At 55.6% G+C, this 19,820-nt stretch overlaps 3 protein-coding genes across 5 annotated transcripts; all 3 read right to left on the bottom strand.

Annotated features, from left to right (window-relative positions):
• Positions 1-71: 71 nt before the first annotated feature.
• HDHD3 (haloacid dehalogenase like hydrolase domain containing 3) lies at positions 72-975 on the bottom strand. The gene has a single exon (XM_068656737.1). The coding sequence runs from the start codon at positions 971-973 to the stop codon at positions 257-259; it is 717 nt and encodes a 238-aa protein (XP_068512838.1). The 5' UTR covers positions 974-975; the 3' UTR covers positions 72-256.
• Positions 897-10,895, bottom strand: ALAD (aminolevulinate dehydratase). The gene is made up of 12 exons (XM_068656736.1): positions 10,753-10,895; positions 6,906-7,053; positions 6,638-6,688; positions 4,970-5,066; positions 4,307-4,442; positions 3,716-3,799; positions 3,349-3,437; positions 2,990-3,045; positions 2,258-2,345; positions 1,677-1,763; positions 1,345-1,474; positions 897-1,254 (listed from the first exon to the last, which is right to left on the bottom strand). The coding sequence occupies exons 2-12, from the start codon at positions 7,016-7,018 to the stop codon at positions 1,175-1,177; spliced, it is 1,011 nt and encodes a 336-aa protein (XP_068512837.1). The 5' UTR covers positions 7,019-7,053; positions 10,753-10,895; the 3' UTR covers positions 897-1,174.
• Positions 10,896-10,963: 68 nt separating this feature from the next.
• POLE3 (DNA polymerase epsilon 3, accessory subunit) lies at positions 10,964-14,761 on the bottom strand. 3 transcript variants are annotated; one of them, XM_068656745.1, is made up of 5 exons: positions 14,700-14,761; positions 14,494-14,570; positions 13,959-14,044; positions 13,168-13,286; positions 10,964-12,688 (listed from the first exon to the last, which is right to left on the bottom strand). In XM_068656745.1, exons 2-5 carry the CDS (start codon positions 14,557-14,559, stop codon positions 12,528-12,530), a joined length of 432 nt encoding a protein of 143 aa, XP_068512846.1. In that variant the 5' UTR covers positions 14,560-14,570; positions 14,700-14,761; the 3' UTR covers positions 10,964-12,527. The 3 variants fall into 3 exon arrangements, 2 of the variants coding, with proteins under 2 accessions (XP_068512846.1, XP_068512845.1); XR_011089109.1 differs by lacking the exon at positions 14,700-14,761 and adding an exon at positions 12,813-13,054 and having other exon boundaries at positions 12,468-12,688; positions 14,494-14,693; XM_068656744.1 differs by lacking the exon at positions 14,700-14,761 and having other exon boundaries at positions 14,494-14,689.
• Between the last annotated feature and the right edge of the window lie 5,059 nt (positions 14,762-19,820).

Raw genomic sequence — 19,820 nt, 5'->3', positions numbered from 1 at the left:
CCAGCTCCAGCAGGGGAAGACACCACCACTGACCCTCTCCCATACAGCATTTTGAAAGAACACAGCAGGAATGCTGAGCGTGCCAAGTTTACTTTATTGTATTAATGACACTATTGCTCTGCGGGCACTGCTTCTCCCTGCGCTCAGAAGTGTGTGTTTGTTTTATTTGTCCCAAGTTGCAGCAAGAAATCACAGCGATGAGTGGCTCACTACTCAGCAGCGGCACTGGTCCTTCCCCAAAGCGCAGCTGTTGCAGCTACCCCTTCTCGATGAGGGCCAGCAGGTGGCTCAGCGTGGGCAGGACGTGCCCTGGGGGCACCTCTGGGTGCCCACCCTGCCCGGTGGTGTGCAGCAGGAAGCTGTGCATGCCCACCTCTCGGGCAGCCCTGTAATCCCTGGCGTAGTCGTCCCCGATGTGAGCCGCCTGCTCGGGCAGGACCCCGCCGAGGCGCAGGGCTTCCTCAAAGATCCTCCTGTCCGGCTTGGCGAAGCCCACGGCCTCCGAGGTGAGCACGAACTCAAAGTGTCGCCGCAGGTCGCACTGCGCCAGGATGGCTTCCAGCCGGTTGTCGAAGTTGGAGACCACCCCCATGCGCAGGCCGCGCTGGCAGCAGCGGCTCAAGGTCTCAGCGGCTCCGGGCAGCAGCTCCCAGTTGCTCGCGCTGCAGAAATCCCGGTAAAGGTTTTCGGCCATCAGTGCGAGGACGCCGTCTTCGTGCACGCCCGCGAGCCTGAAGGTTTGCTGCACCACGTCCAGCCACCACTGCTTGGAGCTCAGGCCCTGGCTGTGGCCATAGTTGGGGAAGCGCCTGCTCTGTGTGCCGTACGCCTCCCGGAACGCCTCGCTGAGCGCCTGCGGCTGCACCCGCAGCCCGTGAGCCTGGGCCTCGGCGCTGTAGCTCTGCCCCACGGGCTGCCGGAGCCGCAGCAGCGTGTCCTTCACGTCCCAGGTCAGCAGGCGCAGCCGCAGCATGGCCCCGCTGCCGGGCTCCGGGCACCGCGCACACACACAGCGGGGGCGGGCGGGGAGCGGCTCCTGCCCGCATCGCCCGCCGAGGCGCGGCCCCGGGGCAGCAGCGGCAGGGCCGAGCTGCGCTGTGGGGGGGGTGCCGGGCCCGCACCGACCTCCTCCGGGAGCCCGGCCCCGGCTCCCCCCCAACGCCGCCCGCCGCGCTCAGGCCCGCCCCGGCGCCGCCTCCTCCTTCAGCCAGCGCAGCAGCTGCGGCGCGAAGTACGTGATGATGGCGTCGGCCCCTGAGGGAGGAGCAGAGGGGCTGGGGCTGGAGCCGGAGCCCGCCCGGTTCCTCCCCCCCCCCCTTCCCATCTCGGCCCCTTCTCACTCACCTGCGCGCCTGAAGGCGGCCATCGCCTCCATCACCGCCGCCTTGAGGCTGAAGGCTCCAGCCTGGGCGCCGTGCCACAGCATGGCGAACTCCCCCGAGACGTGGTACACCGCCAACGGGTGGGCGGCGTGCTGCGGGCCACGAGGTGAGCGGGGGGCACCCAGCGGGGTCCCCTCGGCCACCCCGAGCACCCCCAGCACCCCACCGTCACGCCAAGTCGCAGCCCCTCTGGTTTTGAAGTGATGCTGCTGGACACCCCCCCCCCCCACCCGCTCCCCATCCTCGGGGGGTTCCCCGTGCCCCCCATGCCTGCAGGGCGCCCGCGGGGCTTACTCGGTTCTTGACGTCCCGCACCAGGTCCAGGTAGGGCATCCCCGGCTTCACCATCAGCATGTCTGCCCCCTCACGCACGTCCCGGTCCTGTGAGGAGAGCACGCTCGCGATCCTTGCAGCTCACAGCACTTGTCCAGCAAGCACCCCGCTGGTTTTCCCAGCAGTTTTGACCCGGGGTTTGCTTTTCCCAGGGACGCAGAAGGGTTGGGTGAGCCCCCAAAGGCCACAGGAGCCCATGGATGGGCTATGGAGGAGCTGGCACTGCCCTCGCCAGCTGCTTGGGGAAAGCCAGGGCTGCGTGTTCCTTGTCCAGGGACATGTCCTTGTCCCCCCAAGTCCCAGCAGGGAACAGCACACCCAGCTCCACGGCCCTGAACACGCAGTCCTTGGGCCCCCGCTGTGCACCAGCTCTCACTTGCAGAGGGCAAAGACCCTCAGCCCTTTTGGCTGGCGTGCTTCCCCCCTCCTGCCTCCAGCTTGTCCCAAGCCCCTCTGCAGTGCTGGGTGTAAGGTTTCTTGCCTGGGCACTGTGTGAGGGGTTTCCAGTCCCCACAGTGACAGAACTGTGAGGTTTGACTCACCACAGCTCGCAGCCCCAGGCCCCTGGCGCCCGGCGGCAGCTGGTAGCATCGCCGGTCTCCGAAGGCAGGTTTGGATTGTGCAGCATCCCTGGGAACAAGGCAGAGGGCAGGGATTGGAACCAGCACGGCTCCCTCTGCCTCTCACCCTGCACGGCTTCGTGTGTGAAGACAAGCTGGGAAAACGGCCAGAGCAGCTGCCCCTTCTTCCCCATCCACAGCAGGATGCGGGAACAGCTCCAGCAAGTGCAGGAGCCGTGCTTCCACACCCAGAGGGCTGGCGTGAAGTTACTTCAGACATTTTTCCTTTTGCTCTTTTCTGGGCCAGGTCCCTCAGGGACTCTCTTGGGGTCATGCCTTTCTTGGGATGTCTACTAGCTGGATGAGCTGAGGCTTGTCCTGAAATGCACCCTTCGGGGCAACACTGGGTCCTGTGACTCCCCACCTTGCTGCTCCTGGCAGCTGTAGGCAGCCCCCTCTGCCTGCCAGGATGGGCAGATGGAGGGGTGGGACAGGAGATCACCCAGGAATTCACCCAACACTTTCCCACCAGCAGGCCTCTCCTGGGCAAGGTACATTTGTTCCTTCTTTCACCAAGGAAATATGAAGAAGGTGCTCCAAAGCACACAGGTAAGCTCCAGCCCCGGCTCTGGCTGAGCCCCATTCCCAGGTGACGAGCTGGGACACACCTGGCCAGCCTGGTGCTGGCTGGGGACATTCCCTGCAGAGCCTCACCTGAAGGGACCGTAGAAGCATGAAGCAAATTTGGCGCTGTAGCTCATCACCGAGACCTGCAGAGAACGGAACCGTGAGGGCCAGAAGCTCTGTGCTGCACCCCAGCTCTGGGGCAGTAGCGATTCCCTCCTACAGCTGCTTTATACTCTGCCCCACATCCTCCTTCCCCTGCCGCAGGCCTGGCACCTTGCTTGCCCGTGTGTCTGGCCGAGGACCTTCCCTTCCTGCATGCAGTGGGGCAAGAAAACGCCTGCAGCATGTCACGAGCAAGGTGGGGGTTCACTTCTTCCACCCTCTGCCCAGGTTACTTCGTGGTGCGGCCCCCTGTTGGTGCTGCTCCTGACAGGCCCCACGCTCACCTTGTTGCCCATGTCATTGGAGATCAGCGCCTGCTTTATGGCCGCGATGCGCCCATCCATCATGTCCGAGGGGGCAACGATGTGGCAGCCTGCGGGGAAAGGCCGGAGATACTGAGACCTGCCCAGGGCTCTGCCTGCCTGCAGGAGGTGACCCCAGGCATCTCCCTCTTGGGGCCAAAGGGAAGGGTCTGGGGTCCCCGCAACCTCCCGAGGGGTGCAAGTGGAGGGTGGGTGGAGGCTTCTGCAGCCCAGAGTGAAAGCACTCCCACTGGAGCCAGGGCAGGGTTTGCTTTTGGGCCAGCTCTGAGTGAGAGGGGGCAAGTTTGCAAGAGCCAAGTGTGGGCGCTGCTGCCAGGAGACTGCTCACCTGCTTTGGCGTAAGCCAGTGCCACTTCTGCTAGCCGCTGGCAACTGAGCTCGTTCTGGATGGTGCCATCTTCACGCAGGATGCCTAGGGCACAAACCTGGAGTCGGGCAATGGGCAGGACAGCTGGGCGACTGCCTCGATCCCCGGGGTGGGAGCATGGCTCTCAGAACAAGCTCTAGAGATGCTCAGAGCAACCGTGGGGAATGCGTTAGGGAACTGGGTAAGGAGGGGCAGCAAGCAGGAGGCCAACAGCACAGCCCCCGTGAGCTGAACTTAACATGTGGGTGCTCCAGGGCAAGGAAGGCAGCGATGGGGGGACCTGGATGGGTGCTCAGACAGATTCAGGGACAGGGAGCCAGTTGTTTATCCACGTGTGCCTCCCACCCTGTCCAGCTGCTGGCAGAATCCAGGAGGTCTCCCAGGCTTAATGCAAGCACTGGGAAGTTTTGAGGCAGGAGCTGGCTTGGTCCCACCAGCGCCCAGAGCTCTTCAGCAGGAGGCAGCAAATCCCCAGAGTCCCAGTCAGGGGAAGGTGCCGCCGTGGGATGGTGCCCGCACAGCAGCACCCCGGGACCCACGCCGTGTGCTCACCGCAGTGCCCGTGGGAGGTGTAAGGGCACAAGCAGACATCGCAGGCAATGAGCAGCTCTGGGAAGGTGGAGCGGATCTTCTTGATGGCCTGGATGGCAGGTGTGTCCTCTGCATCCGCAGCAGAGCCTCTCTCATCCTGTGAGAAGAGAAATGCCTCAGTACAAAGAGCTGAGGGCCTCCCACCAGCTCCTCCATGGCAGGAGATCTGCCCAAGAAACACGTTTTGAACAGCGAGACCCTGTACCATAAAGCAGTGAGATCACCAGTGTTGGAAAAGGGCGATGGAGCAGTGACACCAAGCTGAGCGCAGGTCTTGGGGCCACCCCGCAACAGCTCCCAGTGCCGGGCAGGGCCAGGAGAGGGAGCACAGGGCACGGCCTCTCGAGCCACCCATCCTGCTTCCAGCAGTGCGGAGCTCTCTGCTCTCCTCCACCCTGCAGTGTCGCACCACGTCTTCACAGGGACAGGGCAGAGGCACCCAGGCTTTCCAGGAGCATTTCGGGTGTTGCTATGGTTTCCCATCCCCATCCTGCTCTGCACAGTGTGCCACAGCCCCTGAGCTGCCCGTGTTTGATATGGGGACCCCCTCCAGTCCCACACTGCTCTTCCCCACCTCTGTGGCCACCCCAAGCTCCCTGCCACCACCTGCTCACACACACTGACCTTAGGGACCTTGCTGGGCACCCCGAAGATAAGCACGCACTTCAGGCCGTCCTCAACAAGGGGCCGCAGCATCCCCTCCAGCTTGTTGACTCCATACCTAGGAGCAGAGGGAAGTTCAACAAGGCCAAGTGCCTGCACCTAGGCTGGGCAATCCCAAACACAAATACAGGCTGGGTGGGGAATGGAATGAGAGCAGCTCTGAGGAGAAGGGTGTTGGTGGATGAGAAACTCAGCGTGACCCAGCACCGTGCTCTTGCAGCCCAGAAAGCCAACTGTGTCCTGGGCTGCACCAAAAGGAGCACAGCCAGCAGGGTGAGCCCTCTGCTCTCTGTGAGGCCCGTCCCGGAGCCCTGTGTTCAGCTCTGGGGCCCCCAGCACAAGGACAGGAAAATATTAGAACAAGTCCAGAGGAGGCCATGAGGATGATCAAGGGGCTGGAGCACCTCTGCTATGGGGACAGGCTGAGGGAGTTGGGGTTGTTCAGCCTGGAGAAGAGAAGGCTCCGGGCTGACCTTACAGCGGTCTGACAGTGCCTAAAGGGGTTGCAGAAAGCTGGGGAGGGACTTTGTCAGGGAGTGGAGTGATAGGACAAGGGGTAATGGCTTTAAACTAAACGAAGGGAGGTTTAAATTAAATATGAGGAAGAAATTCTTTACTCTGAGTGGTGATGCCCTGTCCCAGGCTGCCCAGAGGAGCTGTGGATGCCCCATCCCTGGCAGTGCCCAAGGCCAGGCTGTTTGGGGCTGGGGGCGGCCTGGGCTGGTGGGAGGGGTCCCTGCCCATGATGAGGGTTGGAAGCAGCAGCGGGAGATACGGGGGAGCTGGTGCTGGGAGGAACAATGCAGGACCTTATCTGGGGCTAAGGACAGTTATCTGCCCGGCAGGGACACAGAGGGGGCTGAGCTCTGCTCTGTCTCTGCTCTGAAAGGACAAGCATGCCCTGCCCTTGACTCCCTTATCTCAGCTTTCCTGCTGCAGCCCCGAAAGCCGAGTTTGGGCTCAGCATGGTGAGCTGGGCAGCAGGCGCAGTGCCTGGCGTGGCACAGAGCACGGACTGTGCTGCGCACGCTGCTCGCACAACCGTGGCCACGTGCCCAGGGCCAGCAGAGCAGAGCTGTGAGCAGCGAGGTGCTGTGAGCCACTTGGCTCAGGTGCCTGGTGCCCTTCCCACACCACCCCACCTCCTGCCGCCCCACAGCAAGGACAGATGTGGAAATCCTGCCCTGCACAAGGGAGATCCTGCCCACCCCCCGACGGGAACATCCCCCTCTGGCCCCCAACCAAGCCTTGCCAACACAGCAGCGAGTGAGGAGGACAGGAGCTGATGGAGCATCAGGACCTAACGCAGGACAGGAGCTGTGTCCGGTGCTGCTGGGCTCCCCGTTCTCCTCCAACTTCTCTGTGTGCTCAGCCCACACCGTGCGAGTGCTCTGCAACGTTGCGGGGCCCTGGCACCCTCCCTGCCCATGTTGGTATTTTCCAAACATCCCGATCTGATTTCTTTCTCTCCTTAAGCAGAGGGATGCTCCCACCCTGCCAGCTGCTGGGGGGTCCCCAAGGCAGGGCATATGGTGGGCTGGGAGCGTCACCCCTGGCCTGTGCTCATCTCAGGCCCATGTCAGCCCTGCTCGTGGCAGGGGGCACGCAGCTCGGGGTCTGTGCTCTTACCTGGCTTGTCCAGGGAGGCTGGCGATCGGCTCCACCGCATCAGGGCTGTCACTGTGGAAGTTGGATGGGACACAGATGTGAGCACTTGGTGTGAGAAGGAAGATCAGAGGTGGGCAGTGCCCAGAGAACCCAGCCCCCATCCCAGGCTCGTCTACAGGGAATCTTTTGGGGGGTCTAAACCCATCCGACTGCTCAGGGAGCACCCGAGCCCGTAGCTCTACGTGCAGCCAAGCTGAGCTTGGTTCGTCCCTTGGTTTGGCTCACTCACGTGACAAAAATTGGGTAGATGAGGTTGGAGGCATCGAAGGTGCTTGCTGTGCACTGCCAAGAGCGTAGCACGGGGTGGAAGTAGCCACTGTGAAGGAGCGAGTCCGCCTGCATCTTGGGAATTCACAAGGAAGCCGAGAAAGGAGACTCTGAAACACCAAAACCATCAGGTTAGTGGCTGGGTGCTAGCAAGGCCCGGCTATCAGGAGGCTGAGGCCCAAGGGCCCTGTGCAGGGCTGCCCCTGTGGGGAGTGGGAGCTGCGGCCATACACGGGGACGGTGCCAACCCCCCCCTGCTGCCCCTTCCCATTCCGTGCAGGAAACCACCGAGTTAGGGGCACCAGCAGCCTCCTGCAGCACAGCCACACTCACACAGCTCAGTGCCAGCACCCTGCAAGCTCCGCACAGCCCCACGGGCTCAGAGCCTGGCCAGAGGGCATATGGGGCACCCCACGGCTGGCCCTGGGCAGCTGCTGCTCCCCCACAGCAGCCACTCGCTGAGAAAAGCTCATTTATTGCCCCGTGCTTGCATCCAGCACCTCGTGCCTTGGCAGGTACCAGCTGGAGAGCAGCAGGCCCCTCTGCTGGCAGCTGTAGGGGAGCTGTCCCGCTCCCTGCTAGCGGGGAATCCCAGCTGCAGGACTCAGCCGGTGACCGAGAGGTGAGTTACGAGAGCGTGGCAGCCCCGCGTGCTGTTCTGGCCCGTATCTGGTGAGCTGCAGCGAGGCAGCAGCAGTGAATTCCCCAGGGCATCTGCTTCCCAGGCAGCGGGGGTGAAGCAGGAGCCTCTCACCCCGTAACCCAGTAAATACCATAACACCTTGTTAGTGCCCAGCCGCAGGCTCTGTACCACCTCTGCACAGCCTCAGGACTTGCCCAGCGCGGCCTGGAGCTTTGTTTCAGCTTGTGGAGCTGGAACAGCGATTTTCTATGATGAGATGGTCTTTGCTAACGACTGAAGATTGGGCTGTGTAGCACAAAGTAGTCGTGGCCACAGTGGCAAAGGGCAGATACCGAAACGTCTTGGTGCTGGGTGAAGAAGAGAAGCACGGGGTGGTGCTGAGCCACCAGGCTGTGAACGCCGTGGTTACACAACACCAGTGGGCGCTTCCCTATGGCCTGATAAAGAAATGCAAACTGGGAGTTGGGCAGAAGTGCTTACGGAGTAACAAAGAGCAAGTATTCAGCATGCACAGAGTGAAAATAGCTGTGTTATTGTGGAAACTTCTTCCTTTAATGCTTTCTTTTTTTCTCCCCTGCAATAATTAGATCTCACTAATAACAATTGTGACCAGATAAGTCAGACTTAAGTTTTACAACAATAAATCCTTTGCTTTGCTTAAGCCACGCTGCCTTTTGCCCACAGAAAAACCTGGGGTGTACCACGGGGCTGGCACCAGAGCACCCAGAGCCGGGGGCAGGAGCTGGTGTTCCCTGGGGATGAGGCACTGGGGTGGCACAGGAGCAGCCGCTGCGGCCGGGACGGCCTGGGAAGCACAGTCCAGAGGCAGGCTGCTCCTTCGGGGCAGCTCTGAGCACTTCTGGGTGCACCCTTGGGCCTCATCCACACAAGCTCCTGCAAACACCCCGAGCAGAGGAGCCTCAGGTAGAGGAGCCGGAGGAGCGGCAGTGCTGGCCCCGGGGCAGCAGTGCAGGATTTAGGGCACCCGGAGTGAGGGCGTGGAGCCCAGCCAGCTCCCGGGCAGAGGTCACGGGCTCCCCCAGCTCTGCGTCTGCCCAGGAGCCGAGGTTCAGGTTCAGGAAACAAAGTGCACAGCATGGACTTTGTTTTGAGAGCTGGAGGGTGGAGAGCTGGGGACTGTGCGCTGGGGACAGCCCAGACCTGACTGTGTGATCCGTCCCAGAAGCAGCCCCAGTCCCCAGTCCCATCACAGCCCTCCTGGGCCCTCCTGTTTGCTGCCATAAATCCGGGACTTATAAATCCGAGGGATTTCCCCAGCAATAAGCCTCACTGATCCTCCTCTACCCATGCCCACCATGCCCGGCTCTCTGCAGGACACAGAAACCTCTGGGTCTGCCCACCAGGACCATGGTCATGAAAGACAGCTTACAGGGGCACTTGCTACAGCAGGCAGTGACAGAGCTGATCAGGAGATGGCTCTGTTCCCCTACAAAACCTTGAATTTGAGGTGTTCACCTGTGCCACACTGGGATAAGCTCAAGACCCTTCAAACACTCCCACACACAGCCCAATTCCCTTTCTGCAGCACACCACCCCACTTGCAACAGGAACATCACGTTCAGGCCGGGCTTGAACCGAGTCCTTGCGTTCCTAGCTTGGGGATACAGAAAGGGCACCTCTCAGTTACTTGCCAGCTCACACGTCTAAAAGCACTATAAAAAATGACAGCGGTGTTTGCGTGGGATGCAGACGAGCTGACGGCACGCTGGCAGTGTCAGGGCATCACTTAGGAAATAGCTGAGAGACCGGGGCTGCTGCAGCCGTCCCTGCTCGCAGAGAGCCCCCGGGCACCGCTCGGGCAGGGCTCCAGGCAGGCTGGCAGCGGGCAGCCACCGGGAACAAAGGGTTCAGTGAGCAAAATGCACCTCGAGAATCCAGAAAATGCTCCGGCAGTTAATCCTGGGGGAGGCAGGGGAGGGGGACGGGGTGGGATGGAAGGCAGCCGGCCGCCACTGTGCTGTACGGGACAGATAGAGGCCACCACCCTCTGTGGGGAAGGTCCCAAGGGCCTGCGGAGCGGGGATAACAGCCACAGCTGGGGGTACCCCTGCCTGGGGGCCCCTTTGGCAGAAGCTGAGCCGCTGCATGCCCCCAAACTGTCCGAAAGCCGGGGCAGGGCTGCAGCGGGCAAGGCAAGGGCAGTGTGAGCGGCTGCGAGGTGCAGCCCAGCCGGGAGATGTGACCCCATGGGCCAATGGCCCCAGAGCCACGCAGGTCCCCACACAGCTCCCACCCTGCTGCAGCTCAATTAACAGCCACTAACAAAGGTCAGGGTGTGAGGAAAGATTTCATCTTCCATCTGGAAACCTTGGAGATGCCCATGTGGGAACCAGCAGGGTGCCAGCACTCGCTGCTTTGCACCCTCCCCACGGCCCCAAAACCTGGCACAGGTCCCTGCGGGGCACAGCCGGGCTCGAGCCCTCGCAGTGCCTCAGTGCCGGGTCCTGGCACCAGCAGCGGGCGCAGCTCCGTGTGCCAGCTGGGTGCCAGCCACCGGCTCCATCACGAGGCACAGCCCCAAAACGGCCCGGAGCTGGCAGGGACCCACAGGGGGGGGGCATCGAGTCCAGCTCCGGGCTCCACACGGGACCACCCCAAAGCAGCCCCTGTGTCTTGGAGCTTTGTCCAAACGCTCCTGGAGCTCCAACAGCTCAGTGCTGTGCCCACGTCCCCGGGGTGCCTGTCCCAGCCCCCGACCACCTCTGGGTGCAGACCCTGCCCCTCACCCCCCCCCTGCCCCTGCCCTGTCCCCGCTCCACGCCGTCCCCTCGGGTCCTGCCGCTGTCCCCAGAGCTCAGCGCCTGCCCCCGCTCCCCCCGGGAGGGATCTGCAGGCCTCCGGGAGGCCTCCCCTCACCCCCTGTGCTCCGTGCCGAGCAAACCGAGCCCCCCCCGGCCTCACCGCGCCCCCAGCCCCTCGGCCACCCCCCCGCAGCCCGGCTCGGGGCACGCTGCAGGGGGACGCGGACGGGAAAACCCCCGGGCGCCGAGCCTGCCGGGCCGGGCCGGGCCATGGGGGCGCTTCCCGGCCGCGGGGCGCTGCAGCAGCCCCGGGCACAGGGGGGGGACAGGGACGGGGACACCCACGGCGGTCCCTGCCCGGTGCCGCTGCCCGCGGGCCCCCCGCCGCCCCGGCCCGCGCTCACCTCCTGCCGCCGCTCCGGCCGCGCGGGATTTGCATAGCCCCGCCCCCTGCCCGCGTGGCCACGCCCCCTTTCCCGCCTTTCGGTAATTCGGCGGGAAATCTCGCGCGGCCCCCTGCGCGCTCCCGGCCCCGTGCGCGCCCCCGGCCCGGCCCGCGAACCCCCCCCCAGCCCCTGCCCTGAGCCCGCTCTGTGTAATGAAGGAGGCGGCGGCTGCAAAGAGTCCGGCTTTTATTCAAAGATCGGTCCCGCCACAGCGCGCGTCCCACATTGGTACGGGAAGATTAAAAATAAAAAGCTGGAAGCACCACCTCGGGGTTGTTCGGATGGGGAAGGCGTCGTCAGCGCAGCCTGTTCTGACTGAGTGCCAAGTGGAAACCAGACAGCGGATCGCTGGGGATTGAGCTCCCTCCAGGAGCTGGCTCTCTGCACGTTGTCACCGTGCCATACAACTGGCAGGGCTGGGCAGCTCGCAGGGGGGCTCTGCGTCAGTTTTATAAAACACAGGAGGTGCTGCTCCTCCCATGTGCTCATGTTTAAGCTGCACATCAGCACAACCAGGGGGTTTACTTAAAATGTTCACATTTTAATTACCTAAAATGTTCTTCATTTCCTTCGCTAGCTGCGCTGAAATATTAGGTTTATCAGTCTTGAAAAAAAGATCAGTCAAATAATAAAGCACTGCGTCCAAAAGAAGCTTATTCTAACAGGTAATTCTGCTGGTTTGGTCCCATTTTCTTGATGGGTGTATGTAAAAAATTCACAGACTTGTGGCTGGCCTTCCTACGTAGGACTGCACTGCCCTCACTGCACTTCTGGAGGCACGCTGCACACCCTGAATGTCTTCTGAAGTAATTAGTCCACTCCAATTCAGGAGGAAAAAAAAAACCAAACAACAAAAAACCACTGCTATTCTAACCCTACATTTAGACTTGCAGAAAAGCCACCAACCTGCCTGCAGAAACTGCAGCTCTGCAGAAGAGGGAGGTGAGACCACCAGATCCACTGCTGCCCTGCAAACATCCCACGTGAGCCAGCCTTCTTTTTACTATTCCTCATACACATTTTTCCAGTTAGTTTTGCTTCATATCTTTCATAAAAAAAAAACCTCTTCATCTCCAAGGGTTTTAAAGACACAAAACAAGCACTTTCGGTATTTAGTTTGCATTGTACACAGTGAGGTTTTTTGATTTAAATTCATTTAGGGAGAAAACCAGTTCAGTTTGCTGGCCCTTGTACAGTTGTGCTGCATTGCTGCACACTGCTGGTAAGGCTGAAAGACAGCATCACTGCCAAAGAGCAAAAAATAGAAGGCACAGACAGAATGCAGGAAACCAAAGGAAAAAAAAAATGTTACATAGATAAAAAGCTTAAATGGTCAGCTTCTAAGGCTCTTAACATCATTGTGTAGTCTTTAAACCCCAAGGGGTTAACAAAGATTCAGTCTCTGACTTGGTTTAAGGAGCTTATTCAACAGTTCTCTCAGGTTCTCCTGGCCAGCTTCTATTTTTTTTCCATTCTATTTCAGAGCCAACCCAGCTTTACTGCCAGCTCAGAACCTTGGGAGGCTGCCAAGTCCCCCGCGCACAGGGGTGAGGTGGTCCACCCACTAGAAATGTTTTAGCCAAATCCTTTATATACAAGCTAAAGTCAAACAGAGATGGACCCCAAAAGAACAGTACAATGCTCTACTGGAAACAAGAGGGGACACAGCAAGATTTCTTTACAGCATTTATATCCCTACAAAAACCCAACCCCTGCATGTCTCATCAGCAAGCTCAGTTGTCCACCTCCTCCTCCTCGTTTTGTTCTTCTTCCTCCATCCTTTCGTCATCATCATCATTCTCTTCCTCTCGGCTCTTATCTTGTTCCTCTGAGTCTGTCTTTTTGTCTTTATCTTTTCTTGCTTCTTTCTTTCCTTTCTGTTCACGTCTGTAAACTAAAAAGAAAACAGTGAAAAACTGCAAGCCAGCCACTGCATGAACATTACAGTAGCTGAAGTTCAACGTCCACTGGCTCTCCAGGCTTATAGCAGGAGCAGTGAACTCAGAGCAGCAACTCACCCTATTATTTGAGCTGTGCTGACCAGCTCCATAGGAAATCAGGTTAAGTTTCAGCAGAAAAATGCTGAAAAGGTCGCAGGAGTTCACATTTACAGGCAGCACCTAAGACTTTCCTTAGATAACATAATAGGGGATTGATACCAGATGAGACTTTCTCAATCCTCATCAGTTGTGAAATAATGTTATCCCAGTTCTGCTAAGGTGCACATTATTAATCCCCAGGCAACCTGCAGTGTAGGATGCTGGGCAAAGAAAAGAGAAACAAGACAGGCAAGTAAGTGTTGCTTGTCCAATGTTCAAGGAAAATAGGACTTGCTGCTACTTCATTTCCCTTGACATGAGCTGAGGACGATACCTTCCAGGGATTCTTTCAGAGGGGCTACAAATCGCTGAAACTCCATTTCCTCCATGGCAGAGAGAACATCGCCAGCATTCAGGGTTTTCCTCTTCCCCTTCATGGCAAAGTTATTTGCACTAGGCAAAAACAAGAAGACGGATAATTGATAAAACTGTCATCAATTTATTCTTGTTTATTAAAGTCATAACTTCAAGAAAGAAAATCTCCTAAATATTCAGGGCTCTTAAATCACTTACTATAATAGTTTAACATGCTCTCGTGCTTACACTGGCTGTTAGTGTTTTCATCTAGTTGCATTGCTCTCCCACAACTTTAAGTTTTCTGCTTTCATGAATCTTTTTCTATGAATAGCCAGGGGGAAAGAAGTAGAAAGTCTGAACATGGACCACAAGGTGGTAATTCCGTAAAGCCATGAGAGTACTCAACACCAGAAAAGCAACTGCTGGCAGAGCATATTCTTGGCAAGCACCCACCCCCATGCTCCCCACCCCCCAAAGACGTTGCTGTATCCATGTGGCCAGCTCCAAGGCTGACTCTGCTGGCTCACATCTGCCCAAATGCAGTCATATGGCGAGCTTGGAAAGGCAGCCAAGGGTTCTTGCCTTCATCAAGTTGTAAAAGGCAATCCAAACCAAACTCTGGCAATCTGGTGGCGTGGGTTATGCTAAAGATTATTTTATTTAGTCAGACAATGCCAGCACGCACACTGAAACAGACCTCCAGGACAGGCAGCACAGAGGTGAGTTACAAATCAACTGCTCCCGTTATGTGAGGTGACAAATTCTTACCACGATGTTGCATAGAGCACAAACACACTTGCTGCTCGAGATATCGCGCTCCGAGCTTCTTTGGAAATGTTCACCCCATCAGGAAGCTAGAAAACAAATTCGAGTTTTATCAGCAGCTGCTGTAAGCGACTTAACTTGCCTAACGCACGTGTTGGCTTCTCTGGCAGCATTCAGAGAGCTGAGCAGGCCTGGAAACTCTACGCTGATCTCAGACACTACCGCAGGAGGTTTGATGCCAGCCGAAGGCCACCAGAAATGGGATTGTTTTCTCTCAAGCACAAGCTAGGAGGAGGCAAAGACACTTCTGCCTCAGCGGTGGATGCGGCCACCACCTCACGCGGTGCCCGCCACGCCGCCCCGCAAGGCCCCGAGCTGCTCGCTGACGGCCCCAAACCCAACGCGGCGCTGAGCAGGGCCGGAGCCCCCCGGGGGCTTTGGGCGGCGAACCCGCGGGACAGGGAGCCCCGGGGGGGCTGTGTCCGTCTGTCCCTGTCCGTGTCCGTGTGCCCGCCCGCAGCCCCCGCTGGGCACCCACCGCCTCCTTGATGATGCGCGTGATGACGGCGTTGGGCAGGTTCAGGTCCTCCGGTCTCTCCGCCATCCTGGGACCCCCTGCAAGGCAAGGACGGCGTCACGGAGCGGGGGGCGCGGCACGGCCCGGGCCGAGCCGACCCCAGCCCGACCCGCTCCCGGTCCCGCTCCCGGTCCCGCTCCCGGTGCCGGCCCCGCGCCGCCGCTCACCTCCGCCCCGTCCCGGCGTGCCCCGCGCCCCGCCCTTCCCGTCCCGTCCTGCCCCGCGCCCGTCGTTGCCTGGCGACGAGGAGGCGCCGGAGGGGAGGGGCGGGAGGGGACTGAGGGGGCCGTGAGGGGCCTGGCCCCAGCTTCCATTCCGTTAATTTCACCGTTTTTTCTCTCTTTTGATAACCTTATGAGGTGATTACAGAATCACAGAACCACAGAATCACACAGAATTTCTAGGTTGGAAGAGACCTCAAGATCATCGAGTCCAACCTCTGACCTAACGCTAACAGTCCCCACTAAACCATATCCCTAAGCTCTACATCTAAACGTCTTTTAAAGACTTCCAGGGATGGTGACTCCACCACCTCCCTGTGCAGCCTGTTCCAGTGTCTAACAACCCTTTCGGTAAAGAAATTCTTCCTAACATCCAACCTTAAATGAACTCACAGTGTGAGGGGGCAGTAGGTCAGTGGTGGCACCGTGCTGTGTTGGGGCGCTGCTTGGAGCTGGGAGCGGTACCTGGCGGTGCAGTCCTTTTTTCCCCACAAAGCCCGCACGTTCCTGTGGCAGGGGCAGTAATGAGGCTTTTTTATGGGCGTTCGTGAGACAAGTTTATAGGTAAAGGTTATAGCTTGCGTTACGTGTAATAGCACGCTGGGGACAGCGCCTGGCATTCGGAGCACACAGAGGTCAGACCCGAAGGAAGGCTTGTGTGCGTGACAGCTTGATTGCTTTTCCACTTATAGTGATTGAATTAATAAAAGGCTCTCGCTGTACATTCAAATCACGTCTCTCGAGTCTCATTTCCAGCATGCTTTGTTCTGCTGTTAACTCTACGGTTACTTTGTGGCTCTCGGAGGTGAGATGCTGCAGCAGGTGGTGCATTACTTTTTAATGAAATAACAACTGATTGAACCGCTCCGTTTGTAACTGTAACAGACGGGGATAGTGCCGGCCTTGGACAGGCTGTCGGCTTGCTGTTGTTAGAAGAGTCATCAGAAGCTTGGTTTGTTTTCTGTTTTGCCAGAGGGCGAGGTTGTTTCCTATATGCCTAATTTAAGAACAAAGCAAGGCAGAGTTGTGTTATTGTGTGGCGGAGGGGCCAGGCTGGAGTTAAAACGGAGATGATGCTGGCCCAAAGCCAGGGGCACGGCCCAAGGCTCCTCCACTCTCAGCAAGGCTGGTTATGATGGACCCTCTTCCTTGGATGCAATGGTTACTAAAAACAAGAGTGTGTGTGCCTCACTGTAAGCTGTAAATGAAACTTAATACTGCAAGTCGTGGTTTATACGTTTTATACATGATGAGACCAGAAAAGGTATTTGAGTATAAAACCTCTGGAGCTGTGGGATGTGATGCCGGCTTGTCAGCCTGTGGTGGCCTAGGATGGGTATACCTGAGGAGAACCCACACTCTGATTCTCTACAGTTTTGTGCTGTTAACTTTATTTTACACTGTATATATCCTATTTATTTATTTATTTATATTTCCTGCCAAATTAATTTGCACAAATTTTCTGTTCTGCAGACTGTTGACACTGATGATACCATCTTCCTGCTCTCCCTTCGGGAGTGGTTGCAAAGATGATGCCTGCAGATGTGAGCTCGTGGGATGAAGCTATTTGTGGCGTGGTTACTTGAAAATATCCGCAGTGCTGGGATACACTAAAGAGAATTGGAGAGGAACGTGCTTAGATCTGTTTAGGAAACTGATTCAGGTTTTACAGCCTTAAAGAGAAAATAAAGTTATGGTTAAATTCTTAATTTCACTGAAGGAAGGAAAAGAGCATTCTTACTCTTGGAAAAAACTAATTTGGAATCCTTGTGAAGTGAAGGCAGTTATTGTTTTTCACATGAAATAGTTGGTTGAGTTGAACACTTCTCACACATTATTTTAGTTTATTTTTTAAGATGGAAGTGATCATTAGGTTGCCCAGTCTGACCTATATAGCAGGTGTCTTCACCAGAATTTATCTCAATATCTTGTTCAAATAAAGAATCTCTTTGGTAAGGTAAACTTGACTCCTGACCTCAAGGAGAAGATCATTTATTGCTTTTCTTGGCAGGTGATTTCAATGACTTGTTGTGAAGTTTAGGCACTCAATTTTCAACTTTTTTTTTTTTCTCCTCATTTACATACATAAAACCTCACTCATTAATGATTTATTTCTACGTGAGAACCTCAGCAACTTGCTTTGGTTAGGTCTTTGTAAATGAGGTTTGTATATCAGACTACCAGGAACTTGCTTTACGAACTCATTGATCACCACTGTTCCAGTGATTGCCTGTAGGAGTGATCTCCCATTTAACCAAGTGATTCATCGGTATTAGACAAATCTTGTGTTTCTGTCCTTAAAGGGTTTTCTTCTGGCTGTCCTCAAGAATTGGATCACCACTGACAGATAATCAAGAAGAAGGAATTGCTGTGCTTGCCTTCTATAATTTCTCAAGGTAGCACTGTGTGCAGGAGCCTGGCTGTTGTGGCTGCAGTAACCTTCATGCTCTTGGAAGGGCTGAGGGTCTGCAGGTCTCCTGCATGGCTCAGCAAACACCGTGGGGTGGGAGATCGCAATTTCTTGCATTTTTATCACGTAGGCCCAGGAGTGTGGTCTGCATAAAGAAAAATTACAGTTGCTATCAGGTGAATTCTTGTTTGCTTAGCTGGAAATGCTGGCTGCTGTATAAATGGGGTCAGTACACCAACGGAGCTGCTGTGGCAGTACACTCCACAGTCTTTAACCATAGGGTCCTCAGTGCTCATCTTACATTTGCTTTACTTTTCTCAGATTAATTTCTATCACCGGAACTTGTGAACATCTCCCTGAGCCAGTCTTCAAGGAGATAGAGCAGATGTTCCAAATGTCACAGATCTCTTTCCACCTCTGCTGCATGCTGTCTTCTAAAAAGCTCAGAAGAAAATGCCAACATTGGGCGGTGGTAGCCTGATGGTTTTTCTCAGAATTTCACAGAAATATTACATCTATGTTTCTGCTGCAGTGGACACAGCTTACTGAGTACCTTCTGTACTGTAAGGAACACACCATTACTACAGATTTTTTTGAATCTTGCTTAACTTCTGTGAAAATGAACCTTCAGTATCATCATGACCAAATAAATGATTATAAAAAAAAATTACAGGTTATTGTCATGTCGAGTAGTTACTGTGGAACAAATACATCCTTTCCATTATTGTTGCAGCCCTGCTATGATAGATGTGATGCAAGAAATGCAGGTCCTGTAATATTGAGGCTGTCACTGACTCAAATTACGTCTAGTTTAACCTTTTCCCCTCCTCAAAACTGGGGAGGAAATATGCTGTAAAGTGGTTCACATACCTGCTAAAGCTCCGATCCATGCAACCTTCGCTCTGTGCGCTGAGCACAGCCCCGCTGGTTCTGCCAGGGTTGCTCTCAGGCTGCAAGATTGGTGTAAGTAAGGCTCTGTTAGTCCCTAAGCTTGCAAATTATCAAGTGTATTCCTACCCCTGTAGGCTTGTGAACCAATTCACACCCCTTCCCCTCAATGATACAAACCCAAGGCTGCTATTCCTAGCAAGTTGTCGTTGGACACAAGTCAGAGGGGACTGTGAAGTGCTCAAGGCCAGAGCTGAGCCCATGTCTTACGGCCTCTGTCAGTGCTTGTAACAAAGAGGACACCAAACGCTCACAAAGCTGAAGGCAGGCACAGAGCTCAGATCTGAGTGACTTCAGTGGTATGGGCTAATGGGATATTGTTACAAGCGTTTGGTTTTACTAGCTTCTAGTTTAAATTTGTCTTATCTTAGAGACTGTCCCTGGCTGCCTTTTTTTTATTATTTTTTGTTTTGTTTTGTTTTGTTTTTGTTTTTGTTTTTGAAGGCAAATAAGTTTATCATTATTATTTTATTTTTTTATATCTTCCAAATTGCCAAGTATAACAGTCCTGAAATTTGATTCCAATGTCTGGAATCATTCCTTTTTCTCCATTTCCTACAGAAAAAATAGCCACCGCACAGGAGTCCAGTTCCCAGTGTGCTAGCACGTAGGTGCCCCTTGCACGCCTCTCTTCCAACCCCAGGTCTCATAAGGGTAGATCACCTCTGTTTAAGGTTCTCAAATCCCGTTCTTTCAGCCCTGAGATATCATTCTGGGATCCTCTTTTAACATAAGCCAATTCAGTGGTTTTGACTTTGAAGAATGACCAGCCTGAAATTCTGCTGATTGAATAGCTGTTCCTATCTGACCGAAGAAAGATATTTGGACAAATTACGTGTACAAGTTAAGGAGCTATTTTCAGCTGCATGTACCAATTATTACATTAATGGTAACTTTGTTAATTCAGTTTGGAAAGTTAATTTACTTTGCTTTTGAAGAGGAAACCTGTAGGGTAACCTCTGATTTGCCTTTCATACTGTTTGCTTGCATTTGTTTCGCCATGAATCTTGCTTCTGTTTGTTCTGCAGCTCAGAAAGACCTATTTTTCCAGGCCTGAACTCTGCAGCAGGGTCAGACATTATCTCACCTAGACAGATGAACCTCATGCTCTTTAATAGCATTGGAAAAGTGAATGTTTTCAGCTTCGGGGAAGGAAGAGCCCCTTGCTGACTACAGAGAACAGAGCTGTCACGAAGCGAGGTATGTAATAATCAGGCTCTGCTCTGCTAATTGATCCAGAAGGCAAATGAATCTACAGAGGTTGCTTAAGGTGGCCACGTTAAGGCTGAACTAATGGTATGCCACCACCCAAATGGGATGGTTTTTGGTGACAGTAAGCTGTTGGACCTGCCTGGCAGTACCACACGCCTTCATTCTTAGGGTTTGGTTTGCAGGCCACAAAGAGTTCATTTTCTGCTGTATCAGTGAGCTAAGCTGGCTCACTGAGGGGTTGGGTAGTGCCAGGCCCTGGGCAAAGCAGCAGGAAGCAGAGCCCAGGTGCCCGGTGCCCGGCAGCTGGCAGAGGAGCTCAGCCACTGAATGTGAGCAGAGTATCGGGCTCTGCACACAGTTCAGCTCAGGAGATGGACAATAGCTTCTTGATTTGACAATAACTTAGTTGCTTTGGTCCATGTGACCACACTAAGGAAAAACCACAATTCTCAGGGAACTTTTACTAGATTAAAACTTATATTTTATGAGAAATATTT

The sequence above is a fragment of the Anas acuta genome, chromosome 20 (assembly GCF_963932015.1).
Source record: "Anas acuta chromosome 20, bAnaAcu1.1, whole genome shotgun sequence".
Lineage (NCBI taxonomy): Eukaryota > Metazoa > Chordata > Aves > Anseriformes > Anatidae > Anas > Anas acuta.
Note: the sequence above shows the minus strand (reverse complement) of the source record. Positions and strands in the feature narration are given on the sequence as shown.